Below are 17,230 nucleotides of genomic sequence, written 5' to 3' on the forward strand. Positions count from 1 at the left end.
ATTCCCCAAAACCCCCCAAACACCTCCCGGGGGGGGGGGGGTGTTGGTAGAGAGAAGGAGGAAGGAAGAGAGAGGAGGCACATACCTCACGACCAAACTTGTTCTCAACCTTTTCGGCCAGAATCTTCTTGCTCACCCACTTGGCGACAAGACTGGCCATGGTTGCGAGTGTGCGTGGTGAAACGCTGCGGCGTGGCAACGACACTGAATGACTTCCCTGGATCGACTTCCTGATGAGCTGTTGGGTTGAAAACCGGGGTTGGCCGTTTGTTCGACGCGGGACAGAGTTGGTGCTATGTCTTCCAGAGCAAAGCAACCTGGATCGAGGGTTGCGGTGTGGAGAGTAGGGGAGGAACAACGTCCAAGATATTGTCAGCTTGGGGAGGAAAAGTGTCGATGATTTAAGTATTTAGACAAGCATTGAGGGCCAGAAAGGTCATGCAGGCAGGGTCCGAGTCACCACTGACAAGTTGCGTCTCGACGTAAGGTCGGATTCGAGTGCCCAGAATTCCTGTTTTATCAAGTCAGGGGACCAGCCAACGATCATGATGTAATTCTGTCGGTCACTGCACGCCAATGCACCTTGAACCATCCCGAGAGGCCTCTCCAGTGGGGCTAGAGCAGGCTAAGTCACTGTGTTTCACATCATGCTGCAGCGACATGGCTGTAAGGCCTTAGCAATTGTACGACCCGACTGGCCAGCAAAAGTCGCTGAAAGCTGAGGTGGTGGCCGCTTCTGCCAGCCCGTGACGGCAGGAGGAATTGGACCTAGGTACCTTAACAGGACGGGAGGGCCTGGCGGGGCAAGGCCCATGTTCAGCCACGCAAGTGTGGCAAGTGTGGCAAGTGCCCGACCGCTTGGCCACGACAACCAAGGTGGCTTGGTAGGTTTCTCCAGATCGTCAGGTCTCAGATGAGTGGATATCGACCTCTCGGGTCTTTTCCGGGACAGATACACGTTGTCGATGGGGAAAAGTCTTGAAAGGAACTGCTTGCTTTGGCATGCGGATAGGTGTATTGGCACACGTCCTTCTAAGAAGCAACCTTGGTGTCTACTAGAGAACCGGTGCAGACCGGATGGAAATTGGGCTGTGTTTGACAGTGCACAAATGCTGCTTGTATGCACTGTATCTTCTCTCTGACTGTGGTGTTTTAGACAGTGCGAACTGACCATTTGCAAGGTCGGTCCTTCCAGCCAATCAGCTCCGCCCGCAAGTCGAGCTTCCCGCCACACAACATCTGCCACGTCCGTCCCACCTTCTCCCCTGGACCTGCCAGAGCCCTGCTCTTTACTGGTTGCACCCTGTCCATCGTCAACAAAGAGTGTAATGCAATGTTTCTCCGCCTTTGCTCAACTCCAACTCCATAACCGACCATCGAGAGGCCGCTCGTCAACTATCCCTTGAGGTTCCGTCTCAGCACCTTTCGACTGCGCCTCAGCCACGAGTGAACGTGTCCCTCAAACCGACCTTATTCCTCCAGTTCGATCCATCGCTTACCTACCCGCCGTGGCCGATTCCAGCTGCAGGCGCATTCCGGTCGCAACCGGGAAGCTTCGAACCTGAGCCTCAGCCTGAGCCGCTACCCAAATCACCCACCCCGTACCATGCTATTGCTGCACCTCGTCTTGTATCCTACACATACTCGTCGCCAGGAGCTTTTCTCTACCCCATTCACACCGTCCGGTACTGGCGACTAAGACTTAGTATCAACTTTTCCACGGACATGGTCCTGACCGCCACCCAAAATGGCCGAAGAAAAGATGCAGCTGGAGGATTGTATGTTTACCCCACACCACACCTCGAACAAACTGCCTGTGGCCGCAGCGAGCCAGCTTTGCGCCTGATCCCCTCATTCTTTTGCAAACGAGGCTGACACATAATAATCGCAGGGTTGGACGACCTCTGCGTTCGTTTCATCATCAACCTGCCTGAAGAAGACCTGTCTTCGGTTGCACGCATATGCTTTCAGATCGAGGAGGCGCAATGGTTCTACGAAGATTTCGTCCGGCCGCTCGACCCTACACTTCCCTCCATGACCCTTCGAAGCTTCAGTCTCAGGATATTCCAACACTGTCCTCTACTGGCACCATTCTCAATCGAAAATCATACCAAGGCTTTCGAGGAGTTCTTGCAGTACAAGACGAGAGTTCCCGTGAGAGGAGCAATCCTGCTAAACGAAGCCATGGACTCGACTATCTTGGTCAAAGGATGGAAGAAAGGTGCGAACTGGAGTTTCCCTCGCGGCAAAATCAACAAGGACGAGGACGATCTCGAATGTGCCATTCGCGAGGTATACGAAGAGACGGGTTACGACTTGCATGGTGCCGGCTTGGTACCTGAGAACCGAGACGTAAAGTACATTGAAGTTACCATGAGGGAGCAGCAGTTGAGGCTCTACGTCTTCCGCAACGTGCCCATGGACACATATTTTCAGCCCCGAACGAGGAAGGAGATCAGCAAGATCCAGTGGTACAAGCTGTCGGAGCTTCCAGCTTTCCGAAAAAAAGGTGCTCAGAATCAGAACGACGCGGCCGCGGCTGCGAATGCCAACAAGTTCTACATGGTTGCCCCGTTCCTGGTACCCCTCAAGAAATGGGTCGTGCAGCAGAAAAAGAAGGACGCTGTCAAGGTCGCTAGTGAGCAGCATTTCCAGCCTCACCCGCTCCACGACGAGCTCGTGACCGAGGATGATGTATGGCAAACGGAGCCGGTCACGGACGCTTCTACGCGAACGCCTGCCTTGGATACCTTGGAAGGCGCTACTAAAGAACTGCAGCGTCTTCTGAAGGTACAGCCGGCAGCGGCGCAAGCCATTTCGGTTCCTGTATCTTCGAATGCCGGTGGAGATAAGGGTGCATCGTTACTCGCCATTCTACAGGCCAAGAGTAGGGATTCTTCCCAAGCAGTCCCGGCCGCTCAAGTTCCTCATACACCGCTCGATCATACCATGGCAGAGATGCCCTCCCAACCGCGTAGCCCCCATGGCCAGCATCATCCTCAGCAACGGGCACCGCTCGCAAGCTATCAGGCTCCACCCGGCTTTCCAGTTGCGCCAGACGGAACGCCGCAGCAATGGGCCTTCTCCCAGTCTGGCAATGCCGGCCTGGGCACTCAGACCAGACAGCATGACCCATTGCTTGTCAATGGCCTTGCCTACGGGCACCCGCAGCCCCCTCTAAGACATCCGCAACCGCTTCCCCCCCAAGTCCAGAAGTCCTTACTAAGTAGAGGGGCCTTCGTCGACACAACGACACCTCCCCCGCCCAAGCGTGCGCAAGGAACGGTAAACCAGACCGTGGTTACGACGCAGTATCAACAAACGCAGTATCAGCCGCAGCAAACTCAGAACATGTTATATCAACCAAAGCCTCCTGCTGGTCAGCTTTCGAACCAATCTTTGGCGCTTCTCGGAGTTCTCAAATCCGAGACGAAGGATGTCGATCCGGATGGGACTCAAGCTCATTCTGCACAGTCATACAGCCAATCTTCACCGGTATCTATTCAACAGTCAATGCATGGGCAGGGAATTGTCCAGGCGTACGGCCAACCGCAGCTCCTGAACGCAGGTCCCGTCCCACCTCATCCCAATCTCGCCTCGAAGCAACGAGGCCAGCAGCCCGTTGACCCAGCTCATCGATCTGCCCTTTTGAATATGTTCAAAAAGCCCGAGATCAGCTCTCCTCCTGCAAACCAGCCCGCTGAGCTTCCGGCAACCACTGCAAGCGCGGCTCTTCTGAAGGGAGTTTCGACAACAAGAGGAAACAACCAAGACGTACCTAGTCCCGTTTTCCAGACCCGCGGTACCCAACCTGTTTCAAGTAGCCCTCTTAGCAGGCCTCCTCAAGGGCCTGCGGATTCGTCTCCTCAAGTTTCTCTTCGCAACCTCTCTCTGCACCCGCAACCTGGAAGACCTCAGCACCAAAGTCCCCAATCCATGGGGGGATACAGCCCCAGAACGGCGGAAAACCGTAATCTATACCAACAAGGTGCAAACAACAGCCTGGCAGCATTCAACTACTCGCCACACATGCACCCTGGCCAAACCCTGCAGCCGGCTGACAATATGAATAAGTCGACAGGCCCTCGTGGTTCTTCCGTGGTGGCAGCTCTTGCCGCTGGAACAGACAAGCCTGCCAGCCTGGCAAGTCCTCCGGCGGCATCAGCTCTTCCGGCTCCAGCCTCTTTGCAACGAAAGCCTGAAATGTCTACAGAGCAGAGGCAGAAACTTCTCTCGCTCTTTGGCAAGCCACAGTCACCGAGTCCCGGCCCCGGTTATATGGCAGATGACAAGGGTAAGGCGAGAGAGATGCTGCCGCCCGATATGACTGGGATGCGATCGCGTGTGGCCTCTCTTGCTTCTGCAAGCGGGCAGGGCGTGCCGGAGGGTGTGCCGGAATCTCGGCGTGGTAGTCAGACACCGATTTCCCCCGCGGATCGAAGTTTCCTGCTGGGCTACCTGGCGTCGGTGGCGAACAACGGAAAATAGGATTATGGGACCAAATAATGTCGTTACGCCGCCTCGATCTGAGACTTCACAGCTTTCCTGCATCAAGCTCCGGGACCGTTAGACATAGTCATTTAGTTGGAGTCACATTTTTTTTTTTGGCTTTTAGTCGTTGCATTGCTAAGGGTTCCTGGGATTCGACGACGTGTTTACATTGGTAAACCATTGCATGGGGTGAGACCGAGCAAAGGTGCAGGATGGGATGTTCAGGCAAAAGATATTATACCCTGGGGTGTGCCTCGTCTGCCGGTTGCGCTAGAGTAATCAGAGTCCATTTTTCGAGCCGTTTGGTCGAGGTTGTCAGTTCCTGGGGTCTGGGGGAAAGTGTCGACTCGCTCCATGATACCATGTGCCTGTCTGCCTTCTGCTCGCGGTGGCGTGACGTTACGTAGCCGGTTGACACCGGTATCAAGTAGCGGCTTTCCGTCAGCTGCGACGCCTAATTTTTCTCATGATTGTCGTTCAGCTGTGGGTACGCTGTGTGACATTTCAAAAGTGGGCAGATAGAGTGTGGGATAGTTTCTTTCGAAAGTTTGTCGCTTATCCCATCGACACTCGTTTCATTTCCCGCCCTCCCTTTTCGGGTAAATGTGGGATGCCCAGGAAGACGGGGAGGGAGACAGAAGGCTCTGCCGTGTAAGATCGAATTCTAGTCAGCCGCTCTATACGTCCCTCCATCGAACGACTTACTGCGGACCATGGTTGTGGCCGGAACACAGGTGGCACCATCAGGATGTGGCAAATTGAACCTATCAGTGAAGCTGCCATTCTTCGAGCAAGGTATAAGTCAGCAAATAGGAATTCTTCCATCTTTCCAGCAGTAGTTATTTAGCAAGTACTGGCCCTGCAAGCAATATTCGAGCGTCTATTTCACCACTTGCGAACCTTTGCAGAGCAGAAGGGGACGATTCATCTTGGAGACACACATTTCAACTCACTTTTCCGTAATGTTCTTCACCACCTCCCCAGATGCCCTCTTCATCTCCCCCAAAACAATCGACCCTATCGGCTTTGGCAAAGTTGCCATCGTGACAGGTTGCAGCTCGGGTATCGGCCTCGCATGCACGCAACTCCTTCTAGCACATCAGTACATGGTCTGCGGTCTCGACGTTCGCGCGTTCGACTACTCACTCCTCCAGGAGTCGGACCATGGCCGTTTTCACTTTCACCGGGCCGACCTCACGGAACTGAGGGCTTGCGAAGATGGGGTTTACGCGTCGATTGCGTCCTTTGGGTGAGTGCTTCTAGTGGTCTAATTAGATATGGCGGATTAACAGACGAGACCAGACAAAGAATCGACTTGCTTGTCAACGTGGCAGGCGTCATGGACAACTTCAGCAGCGCCGACGGGGTTTCTGACGCAGAATGGGATAGAGTCATGGCGGTCAACCTGACAGTGCCCGTCAAGATGATGCGGGCCGTGCTACCTTTCATGAAGGAGAAGAACACCGGCGTCATCGTCAACGTCGCGAGCACTGCGGGTACTTCAGGAGCTGTCGCTGGTATAGCTTACACTTGTAGCAAACACGGACTGGTGAGTTCGTATTGAAGGCCCTGACCAAGCGGCAAAACTAACCCGCTTCGATTTTCAACAGATTGGAGCAACGAAGAACGTAGCTTGGCGTTTTCGTAAAGAGGGTATCAGGTGCAATGCCATACTCCCTGGTGCCATCAACTCGCGAATAGGAAAGACCATTGCCTCGGGACAAGTGAACGAGTTTGACCTCGAGGCGTACGCGCAGGTCGAGCCGATTCATGCCTTGCATGCCCAGACTTCAGAGTCTTCGCCCAATATCACCCCTCTGGAAGTCGCACATGCTGTTGTCTATCTCGCTTCAGACCAAGCGAGAACCATAAGCGGCGTAAGTCTGCCCATTGATCGAGCGTGGAATTCCGTATGAGTCCTGCGTGGATCAATGGATCATGGAGTCATGGGGCCGATATCTGGGCTGCGAGGCTGTGGGAATTGGATTGGGTACATCGTCTCATCGGTTTCAAGGGCTTCTTTCACCCAACAGTAGTTTCTTCAGACCGGAAATCTGCTGGCCGGCAATTTCACTTGTGTGCGCGTGTCTGTATTCTTCTCCTTGCCTCCCTCGTTGCGCACTAGGCATTGCCCTGTCTTGGGCTACTGTTTGTTTCTTTCATCTTCAAATTCTTCGTCCTCGTCGTTCTTGTTATACTTGACGCAGTATATCGGCTTCAATATCCACACAAATGTCTCTGCCCACTTACCTAGTCACCGGCAGCCACATCAAATTCGCTAGAGCATGACACTGTTGAATTACAAGCTAAAATAGCTTTTACAAGATGCCAAATGACGGTAAGTTCGTATCGGAGATGTAGACCATGTCAGACCCTTCTGTGCCTTTCAGCGTCATCCGATGAACTCCATCCACTCACTCCTTGCCAAAGAGAACAAAGACAAGCGACATGCCCAGCCGAGAAAGGTATCATCAACTCCAAACACAACCCACGTACAAGACCTGCCGCTGCAAATATGAAAACGCTGGTGCAACTCTTTTATCCGTAAGAATGTCAAACGCTGGCATCCCACCCCATCCCACAAAAGAGCACTTTCGTGAGCTTTCTAAACCCTGACATCCATTGCGGATCGTAGCGAAAAGTCGGGAACAACTTTCTCTTCGCCCTCGAGTCCATCCATGTTTAGAGGCTCAAATCGATTCGCCGTGGGGTGCATTACACGTTTAGCTGGAGCGGCCTGGGTGGAAGTCCGGTGGTATTGTGATTTCGCTAGTGGTTGCGTACACTCATCGACGTCCCAGTCGATCTTCGAACCTTTGTACTTGCTGTTGCCTCGTCAGCACTCCTCACTGGTTCACTAGCCGACTACGTTAACTTACAGGCGACTCATCATACAGGTTCGCGCAAACATGGCGCCGTGGACTGAGTTCGTGCTGATATAGGCGCTACCGCCTGTAAATGTGACGTGAATGACTCTCAGGTTATGGATATGCTCCAGGTCGTCTCGAAGAGCCTCTTCCGTGAGATTGGGGTCGCAACGGCGAATCACAATGTTGCGCGTGGCACCCATTCCGATCTTGCTAGCAACATGGCCGGGGAGAGTGAACTGTCGGTCACTCCATCGGATATCAACCTGGTGTGTGGGTCAGTAACCGGGGTTACAGTGCTGTTATCATGACCCATACCCGCTTCTGCTTGATATATAAGTCATGACGACGGATGTGCTCGAAAAACTCTTTGGCGTCTGCTGAGTGCAGGAAGGAGACCTGGGCGGAGCGATCATAAGTCCGCAGGAAAATATCAAGAAGCTGACCACCTCGAACAACAGCAGTGATATCACCATGGGTCGTCCCCTCCGGAAGATTGACAATCAGGATTGTTCTGGTAGCGATTCGCTCGAATTGGGGGCGAGGAGCCACCAGGTCCTGATTCTGGATTTCGAATTCAGTTCGGCGATGGGGATCGACGACGGATTCGTCGGCGTCTGAAATCTCGTGGATTTCCGGCTCGGCCCAGTGGTGCTTGACAGGTTGTTGAGCCGTGGTTTGTCCACCGTGGGACCGGCTGTGCGATGACACCCGCGTGGCTGGAACCGCCGTATCGTGCGGCTGGTGGATGGGGTGCTGCGTGCCGTTACGACCTGGAGTCGGTTCGGACGTCAGGCCGGCAGATTGGTTGTCTTGCCATTTGGATTCATCACTGGTCAAGACCTATACATTGTCCTTAGCAAAAACAGCAAGCGAAGGGTGGAGACGACTTACATCAAGAGTATCCTCCGTTACACCGCCTCGCATCAAGTTGCGGCGCAAGTTCGCTTCGCAAATGTTAGTCAAAGCATGATGATCCTCGGTGCTGCATTGAAATTGCACCGCTGGGAGCTGTGAAGTCCTGTACCAAATTCGCGAGCAGTCTTGAGCAGAGCATCATACTCGACCTGAGAGATGGTAATGGTGGGGTGACACGAAAGTACTTCGTTGGAGTTCTTGGTCAGTTATCCATGTCAGCATGTCAGTTGCTCCAGTTAGATGTCGGGTGAACTGGGTGTGGGATGTGGGATGTGGGATGGCTTATAACATACGAGATGAGCCCTGCGCCAACCGTTAGCTTCTTCCCAGCTCTCACCGAGGTAGGCTTGGACGGTAGGGTAGGCCCATTGGGAAGATGTGCCAGTGTACATTACCTTCGTATGAGAGTGTTGAGGTAAGATTGGTCAATGGTGACCTTTTCACTGCCGGAAGATACCATTGCTGTTGTGTGAATCGCCAGCAAAAGCAGATCCACGGAGAATCTGATTGGGAGAAGATGTTGTGGTATTAAGGCGCAACAAGAGGCAGGTGAAGTAGGCCTTACACAGGAAGAACCTGGATGAAGGTGCCTGCCTGCCTGCCTAGGGAAGGTGGCTTATCGGGATTCTTATCGGATCTTATCTCATCTGCCGCCCCTTATCGTACAGAGACGTGGAACCTTCCACCGCCAAGGTACGTACCACCTGGGCACTCCACGGGAGGTTACCTTATTTTGGTTGAATTTCTTACGTTACCTAAGGTACTTGAATAGTGGCTGCGGTTAGAGGCAGTGAGGAAAAGTAAGGGCAGTAATAGAGAGTAGCTATTACACGGGGAATAACCGCGGAGGAGTGAACATCGCGTTTGTGATGGGAGTGACTGGTTCGGCCGAACGAACTTGACTCCGGCGTCCTTCCAGGCCAGGTTCCGGGCGCGGAACGGTTGCCGGAGGTCCCTAAGATCAACAGAAGTAACCTTCCTGTCGTCCAAACCCGAGTCCTGTTCTCGAAACTCAATGCTGGGCATCTTCACATGAGACGAAAACTTAGTCGTCATTACCCCGAGCCCTTTTTTTTCCTGCCCCCTCAGTCTTGATTGCCTTACCACCATGTTTGAACGTACTTCGATGGTGGCTCGAGGTTACCACAGAATTGCGACCGACAGGATACTCAACGTCGGTTGGCGCCGGATGAAAACCTCAAACATGCCGTCCCGAGACACCAGCTTCGTCGGGCAGCAGCAGCGATTTCGGGGAATGAGGATGAGAACATTCCGTCTGCCTGGCTGGTCATATCCAGAGAACAATGATGGCATGCGTATCTATGTCCTGCGGCGAAGTGGGCAGTCAAGGGATACACGGATTAATTCGCCTCAGTGTGGCTGGAATGTGACACAACCACGGGGTAGTCCAAGACATTAACGTTGTCCAGCAAATGAAACGGCATGCCATGGATATCTCATCATCGGCAATGTACGTGTATGTTTTTTGCTGGTCATGGCTGTATTAAATACAGGGTGTAAGAAGGGGACGCTGCGTTGTATACAGAACAGAGGCGCGCTCATTGAACTTGAACTTCAATTGCAGCTTTCTTGTTGCCCGAAGAGTGTCGTAGCTCCTTCGTACTGCCCGAGAGCGTGTTTCAAGCTTGAGCGAAGTAAACGTTTGGGAGAAACAAAGCTGGGAAGACCCAGTGGGAACATTGAACACGTTCCGCGAACGACGACATCAACACCTAGGCGGCCCAGACGGGAACGGCCTGTTGTGATGCCTCCACCCCAGTGTTGAATCCAAGTGTATGTGATGTTGTTTTGGACGCTTGGCCGTCTGAAATGATCCAAGTACGAGGCGGTGTTTTCATACTACTGGCCTAGCATGAAGTGAGCTGAAAATTTGGTGCAAATCGATCACACAAACGCGATGAAGGTGACGCAGCGGCGAAAAGATGCCAGGCTCCGGGCGACTTGCCTCCTTGGCGGTGCTGGTGTATTCGTACATGCCTGACTCCGTCTTGAGTGGATGGGCACCTGTGTTTATGACGGAAAATCTACGTTAGTTAAGGGGTCTTATCCCAGCATAATAAGACACGAGAATCCGTGATGTGATCCCCTGCGAATTAAAGCGAATTAAAGCGAATTAAAAGGGCAAAAACAACGGACAAGCGCTGCAGTGGCCATCATCACTCCATCCATCGGTCTCGACATAGTCTCATCATTGATTGAATCTGTGGAGGCGTGTGTTCCAGTGATTATTTTTAGGAGGCTAATACGAGCGTGAGAGGAGGCGTTGGAGGGGAAGGCACAGGAATACGATGGCCGCGGTGGATCATCCGACGGGATGCGGCACCTGGCTAAGGTAGCACATTGTTTTGGAAGGAACGACCGGGGCAGTGCCTACCTTACCTAGGTAAGGTAGGTAAGGTACCAATACCTGACGGTACCTGGTATCTGATAGAGAACTGGCGTTGGACTGCACCAGCACTACAACGCCCCCTTTTTCCTTCGGAGGTGGTCAACTGGTCAACGGCCGCCGGCTACCTTTCTAAGGCACCTTACCTTTTCTTACCTTAGGTACGGATGATGTTGGTGAGAGCCACTCGAGTTGCTGAGTGCCTGTGTTCCTTTAGGTACCTTATCCGTGCCTATTACCTTACCTTATGCACCTATCCAACTTAATGGTCTGATTGCGCTGGGTGGCGGGAGCCAGACTTGCGGCAATTCTTCAAGCGTTGAGGGAAGGTTGGTTGGCTGGTGTTGTCTTGCTCATGAGGTGTCGGGCCTACAGGTTGTACATGTCTTGTTTTTGTTCTTATTTTCGGTCTCTACCTCACTTCCAGGCGCGATCCGCAATAGAAATTGTTCTCTGCATGATCCCGTTTTCTGCTTTGCCCAGGGCTGATGAAATAGTGTTTAAAGCTGCCGTCGCTGGTCAACTCCGTGTTGTTGGGGTGGTTTTTTTTTTGTGAGCTGCAGGTGCCTTGGCTCGGGCTGTGCCACTGCCACCCCATCTTTCTGGGGGAACGAACCTACCTACCTAGCTAGAATGCAGCCCATCGTCCGTAAAAATTGGTGTGAAGCACCTGGCGCGGGCAGGCTCCGCCCCTGTCGGCTTCCATGGTGCCCTGCATTCCCTTTTTTCTTCTTTTTGCCTTGATCCCGTCATTGGTGGCAGGGGCGAACAGAGTGACTTGGACAGTCGGGGTTTGCCTTGGTTGCTGTGGATCCACCAAACCTAATCAATCGGGGCCCTTCCACGTCCACGTCCCTCCAGTCGGGTGTCCTCGACCTGCAAACCCGCCCCGAATTTCTCTTGATCCCATTCCAGTGCCTTCCTAGGTACCTTGGCCGTAATATGCTGCTAATGCCTATGGATAATTTGGTACCATGCCTGACTGTACATACTAGTACTGACCTATGTGCCTGGCTTGTTGCAGATTTCTCCCTCTCCTGTCCTCCTCCTCGCCTCTCAATCCTCACCTTCACAACCTCATGTGAATTTGCGTCCAACAGCATCATCGCCAGCAGCCCTTTCTTCTTTTTTCCTCCTTTAATGCGCCTCTCGACATTCGCTTGATACAGCTCACTCGCTAATTTGCCGTTTATTGTTATTGGAAGAGGAGGACTTTAACTGGAAACACTCGGCCGTCTGGTTTCGACGAGTCAACTTACCCAAGATTTGTTATTGCGGATTTGCCCGCTTCGTGAGAAAAGGGGTCACCGCGCCTCGACAAGAATACATCACCCCCGACAACACATCAACCACCATCCGAAGCGCGAGACGAAATCTTTGCGCGATTGATTACACTTGATTGCTCAACTTTCGACCACGCAACTCGACAGCATTGTCCGACTGGATTTGTTCTAGGTCCGTCGGGAGCATCATCCATTATTCGAGAACCATGAAGGCCATTCAGACGCTCGCTCTCGGCCTTGCGGCCTTCACTCCCTTGGCTTCTGCTTGGCCGAAATGGCTTCCCGACGTCGATGCTCTCGTTGTCCGTCAGAACGAGGAAACTACAGGTAATACCAACGCCTGTGCTTGTATGACCTCGTGAACCCATGTCGCTAACCTCGAATAGCCGCTGCTACTGCTACCCAAGCAGCATCTGCCACAGCAGGCGCCAAAGCCACCGCAACCACCGCAGACGAGACGGCGACGAACACCGGCGGCGCGAAGACCACCAACCTCAACACTGCCAAAATTCCCACTGGCACTCAGACCGGCACTGCGAAGGGCACCGGTACCAACACCGAATCTGACAGCTCTCAAACTACTTTCGATGCCCGCGATCCGGTCGGAAGTGTTGAGATGATCGAGCCTGCGCGGACAGCCGCCGCCATCAACTTGTACAAGATCGGAGACTACGTCACCTGGAAGTGGAACTACACCAACGTCCAGTCCAACCCTACTGCTGTTGACGTGCTCATCAGCTGCTCTTCCAGAACCCAGGCATGGACTTTGACCCAAAATATGAGCTTTGTCGAGCCTGCCACCTACACTTGGGATACGAGCGTACAAGCTACGGACCCCTCGGCGCCTCTGGGTAACGACGAGTACACCCTCATCATCTATGATGCTGAATCGCAGGTCACTGCCACCGCGGCCGCTGGTTTCCTCGGATCATCCAACGCCCTCAAATTCGGCATGTACAAGCCTCAAGAATATCAGCCTTTGAATGAGTGGAACTGTGCAACTTGCGAGTCCGCCGCTACCGCGTTGAATGCCAAACCCGTCGACCTGGCCGTTGCCATGAGCATGCTCACCATCGCCGGCTTTACGTGGTTTGTGGCAGGACTTGGCGTGTTTTAATGACTGTTTCCTCTGCAATGACGGTTGAACATCTAATTTCAGGAGCTGCGAAGGGCGATAACAGAGTTTAGCGGTAATCATTTACGGTTGTCATTTGGGATGGCGTTATGTCCAATCATGGCCGGGCAAAATGGCGGCTCCATATACAAAGTCGGATGTTTATGAGTTTCCTGATACATAGCTTAATGCATAACACTAGCCGAACAGCTCGGCCGTGTAAGAATTATTCGATTGCTTGACCTGTTTCGTGACGACTACACCATTCGCAGTGAGAAGCCTCCGCCCCTCTCCTCCTTGTCTCTGCCTTGAAAAATGCCACTGAAGTCGACATCACCCAAGTCAACAGCGTCCTGGCCACGGATTGGCGCGTTTGGCTCATGTCTTCTTCTCTCCTGTCCAGCCTTGCTGGGGAATGTCGGGAACATAGCTTCCTTCTTCGGCTTTGGATCCTCCCTGAAGTATTTATGGTCCAACATCTCCTTGGCTGAGGGTCTCGAATCCGGGTTCAAAGATAGCAAATCGTTGAGCAACGCGCATCCGGCGTTGGTCAGAGTCGTAAACTTGGCTCGAATCATGGGCCCCGTAGCGAGTGAGTTATTGGGTAGACGCAAGGAGCGCGCATTGGGAAGACTCCTGAACGATGGCCAAGTTTCCTGCGTGGGCACGCCACACAGCTCGAATATTTTCGTGACTTGATCGACCTCGTTCGTACCCTGAAGGAGAGGTTCTCGCGTAAGGAGCTCTCCAAAAATGCACCCAACACTCCACATGTCCACGGCCCTGCCGTAGGTCCTGGCCCCCAGAAGCAGTTCGGGAGAGCGATACCACAGCGTTACGACGAGCTGGGTTAGTTTTGGGGCTGGATCTCCCACATAGCGGGCCATTCCAAAGTCGGCAACCTTCAACTGGCCGCGGTTATTCAGCAGTAAGTTGGATGTCTTGAGATCTCGGTGAAGAATCCAGTTGTCGTGAAGATAAGCAATGCCCGCTGCCAGTTGTCGGAGGAGCGTCTTGACTTCGGAGAGAAGAAACGGTTCAGGCATGTCCTCTAATATGCTCTTGAGATCGTGCTCGACGAATTCTAGTACGAGAAAGATGCTGCGATTTCGTTAGCCTCCCTCTCAAACTTGACGCGAACGTTGGATGGTTTGCACACTTCTCGATTTTCGCGGTGTCCTCTCCCACCACCACTTCCTCTAGGTTCACAATGTTGCGGTGACTGCAGTCCCGCAAAATCTGAATTTCCCTTAGGCCAGTTACGGGAAGTCCGTTGCGATCAGTCGGTTCAATCTTTAGACGCTTCAGCGCCACTACCTTGCCGCTCATGGCCTCCTTGGCCCGCGAAACCCAGCCATACGTACCCTCTTCGATGTCATTCAGCTTATCGTAACTCTCCACGCTCCGGCATTTTCCCCAATGACCAAAAGGTAAGCGCAGAAGCTTCCCAGAGCCCTGGTTGATGTGTGGCGAGTTTGGGACCTTTCCAGTTGGGTCTGGTGTGTATTTCCGCCTCTTCGCCGGTCGTCTGTCCTTCTCGTCGTTCTCTGCATTCTCGTCGTTCGCCTTGGCTCGCAGCGCCAATCGTTCGTTCTCGGCGAGACGGGCTTTCTCTGCCTTCATGCGCTTCTTCTCCTCCTTTTCTCGCTTGAGCTTGGCCTCAAGAGCCGCGTCCTCCTCACTGTCTGCCCATCGTGACTTGGCGCTGCTCGCCATTGCGATGCCAGACTTTTAAGACGGAGCTGCGGATTGAACAAGGTCTGGTTTGCGGTTTCGGATTTGATGATGTATTCTAGTCGATCTCTTGGGCCTATTTGATAGCTCCTGGAAGTGGCTGGAGAGCAAGAGCTGGACGCGCTCGTCGAGTTGATTGCTGCAGGGATCACGCGCGGCGAGTCGGCGGCAAACTCCTCCGACCTTTTTGTGGGGTAGGGACTCCACCCCAAGCGGAGACGACGGAAGCTCTCATGCATGCAGGTCCAACAGTTTATAGGTACCTTAGGTACGCAAGAGCCGGTGCTCGTTATCTTATCATACCAACCTCGCTTCAGAAGCTTCCACGGCCCGCCCGCCGCTTATTGTGGAAAATCATCTAAAGAGAACCTAACCAGTTGTCGCGGCGTGACACATGCGTCTACGCTACTAACTAAGATTCCGTCTCTTTTTCGGCTGTCCCGAGATGAATTCGACATAACATACCCCGACCTGGGAGCAGTGTAGAAGGACAGCAAGGAACAACAAGCAGCATGCAGCGACTCTTCCCTCGAAGTGTGCTGGCGGCTGGGCTGCGAAGCGCTGCGGCGAAACGAACGACATATAGTCCATGGACGGCGAATGCTTCGAGGGCATTCTCTTTGACGGAGCAGATGCGGGAAGGAGACGAAAAGCAGAGAAAGTGGTCGACCCCGCTGGCGAAGAAGCTGGCTGAAGCCATCTCGGTTTGCGACAGTCGCCTCCATGAGTTGCAGTCTTCTCTGACCGCTGTGTACGCAGATGACCGGCCCTGTTCCGCTTGCAAGTTACATGCGCATGTGCCTGACTGGAGATATCGACGGATACTATACGGGCTTGGCTGAGGAGAATCGAGACCAATTCGGATTGAAGGGAGACTTCGTTACTTCTCCCGAGATTTCTCAGATATTTGGCGAATTGATAGGCATCTGGTTTGTGGCAGAATGGCTTAGCCAGGGAAAACCCAAGAGAGGCGTGGAGCTCATCGAGGTTGGCCCTGGACGTGGCACTTTGATGGACGACATGCTTCGTGTGAGAGGCAACCATGGTCTTCGGGTACCGTGAGAGCGGGGAGCTAACTTGGCCTTCAGACAATCCAGAACTTCAAGGAGATGGCGTCGAGTATCGACGCCATTTATATGGTGGAGGCAAGTCCTCAGCTTCGGGAGACCCAGAAGAATCTTCTCTGCGGCCCTGACGCGCCCATGACCGAATCCAAGGTTGGCTACCACAGCGTTTGCAAGTACACCAGTTTGCCTATTGTTTGGACTGAGACTATCAAATCCATACCAAGAGGTGAGCCAAGAGAACGGGTGCCATTGTATAGTGAAGACGTTGACCTCGATGCCCAGATCCGGAGAAAATGCCCTTTATCGTGGCACACGAGTTTTTCGACGCTCTCCCCATTCATGCCTTCCAGACAGTCACTGTCCAGCCCCCTCCCAATGAGCCAACAACAGGCAAAGGAGTCTCGCCTGAAGCACGGGAGCTCGAGAAACCCAAGGTCGAGTGGCGAGAGATGTTGGTATCTCCTACTCCGCCCGACGCCACGCATGCCACCATGAACATCCCCAAGTCGGAGCAGGGAGATCCCATCCCGGATTTCCAAATGACCCTCTCCTCAGGCCCAACCCGCCACTCCAAACTTCTCCCTGGGAGCTCCTCGAGATACAGTCGCCTCAAGTCCATTCCCAACGCCGTCGCGGAGATTTGTCCTGACGCCTCGCTGTACTCGGCAGACTTTGCCAGTCGCATCGGTGGCTCAAAGCAGTTTCCCAAATCGCGCCCCTCCGGCGCCGCGCTCATTCTAGACTACGGCACCTCCGCAACCGTCCCGGTCAACTCGCTGCGCGGAATTCGTCGTCATCGCCGGGTCAGCCCCTTCTCTGAGCCGGGCTTGGTCGATCTCAGTGCGGACGTGGACTTCACTTCCATTGCCGAAACGGCGACACGCTCGAGTGAAGGAATTGAGGTTCATGGGCCTGTTGACCAGGGTGCTTTCCTCAGCCAGATGGGTATCAAGGAACGAGCAGAGGTGCTCATGAAGCAGGCAAAGGCAAGATCGGCCAGCGACAAGGCTCAAGATATTGAGAAGGCCTGGAAGCGTCTCGTCGATCGAGGACCCGGAGGAATGGGCAAGGTTTATAAGGCTATGGCGATCTTGCCTGAGAACGAGGGAAGAAGGCGACCTGTTGGTTTTGGTGGCGACGTATAAAGGCTCCGCGTGCCAGAATGGAATGTATGCTCAATGATACCATGAGACAGAAACCCTACTTCTGACGCCTCACTTCACAACGCATGAGCAGCGTCGTTCTTGGTTTGCACGAATGATCATATTTTCCCAAGTCTAAGGACAGCGGCCTTTCCCCGAAAACCAAGTCGACTACGCCAACGCCACCCTGTGTGCATGTTGTACACT

General features: G+C 53.4%; 7 protein-coding genes across 7 annotated transcripts in view; 4 read left to right on the forward strand and 3 right to left on the reverse strand.

Annotated features, from left to right (window-relative positions):
* The window catches only part of CkaCkLH20_07017 (PH domain-containing protein), a gene marked incomplete at both ends in the record, with an annotated part of 1,135 nt that extends 975 nt beyond the window's left edge, over positions 1–160 (reverse strand). The window contains one exon of the mRNA XM_038889734.1: positions 86–160. Coding sequence (XP_038745097.1) covers positions 86–160 — 75 coding nt within the window. The remainder of the gene's footprint in view (positions 1–85) is intronic.
* A 1,587-nt stretch (positions 161–1,747) lies between these two features.
* On the forward strand, positions 1,748–4,488 carry CkaCkLH20_07018 (decapping enzyme dcp2; the record flags this gene model as incomplete). The annotated part of the gene is made up of 2 exons (XM_038889735.1): positions 1,748–1,778; positions 1,892–4,488. The coding sequence occupies 2 exons, from the start codon at positions 1,748–1,750 to the stop codon at positions 4,486–4,488; spliced, it is 2,628 nt and encodes an 875-aa protein (XP_038745098.1).
* Positions 4,489–5,453: 965 nt separating this feature from the next.
* CkaCkLH20_07019 (bacilysin biosynthesis oxidoreductase bacC) lies at positions 5,454–6,407 on the forward strand (the record flags this gene model as incomplete). Its single annotated transcript, XM_038889736.1, has 3 exons — positions 5,454–5,740; positions 5,800–6,040; positions 6,102–6,407. The coding sequence occupies 3 exons, from the start codon at positions 5,454–5,456 to the stop codon at positions 6,405–6,407; spliced, it is 834 nt and encodes a 277-aa protein (XP_038745099.1).
* Positions 6,408–7,096: 689 nt separating this feature from the next.
* Positions 7,097–8,668, reverse strand: CkaCkLH20_07020 (uncharacterized protein; the record flags this gene model as incomplete). Its single annotated transcript, XM_038889737.1, has 6 exons — positions 7,097–7,316; positions 7,371–7,624; positions 7,677–8,201; positions 8,253–8,305; positions 8,386–8,473; positions 8,570–8,668. 6 exons carry the CDS (start codon positions 8,666–8,668, stop codon positions 7,097–7,099), a joined length of 1,239 nt encoding a protein of 412 aa, XP_038745100.1.
* A 3,504-nt stretch (positions 8,669–12,172) lies between these two features.
* Positions 12,173–13,083, forward strand: CkaCkLH20_07021 (uncharacterized protein; the record flags this gene model as incomplete). The annotated part of the gene is made up of 2 exons (XM_038889738.1): positions 12,173–12,293; positions 12,353–13,083. The coding sequence occupies 2 exons, from the start codon at positions 12,173–12,175 to the stop codon at positions 13,081–13,083; spliced, it is 852 nt and encodes a 283-aa protein (XP_038745101.1).
* Positions 13,084–13,337: 254 nt separating this feature from the next.
* On the reverse strand, positions 13,338–14,796 carry CkaCkLH20_07022 (uncharacterized protein; the record flags this gene model as incomplete). The annotated part of the gene is made up of 2 exons (XM_038889739.1): positions 13,338–14,181; positions 14,240–14,796. 2 exons carry the CDS (start codon positions 14,794–14,796, stop codon positions 13,338–13,340), a joined length of 1,401 nt encoding a protein of 466 aa, XP_038745102.1.
* Positions 14,797–15,326: 530 nt separating this feature from the next.
* CkaCkLH20_07023 (uncharacterized protein) lies at positions 15,327–17,026 on the forward strand (the record flags this gene model as incomplete). Its single annotated transcript, XM_038889740.1, has 4 exons — positions 15,327–15,518; positions 15,574–15,843; positions 15,903–16,107; positions 16,164–17,026. The coding sequence occupies 4 exons, from the start codon at positions 15,327–15,329 to the stop codon at positions 17,024–17,026; spliced, it is 1,530 nt and encodes a 509-aa protein (XP_038745103.1).
* Between the last annotated feature and the right edge of the window lie 204 nt (positions 17,027–17,230).

This window comes from Colletotrichum karsti (assembly GCF_011947395.1).
Source record: "Colletotrichum karsti strain CkLH20 chromosome Unknown Scaffold21, whole genome shotgun sequence".
Lineage (NCBI taxonomy): Eukaryota > Fungi > Ascomycota > Sordariomycetes > Glomerellales > Glomerellaceae > Colletotrichum > Colletotrichum karsti.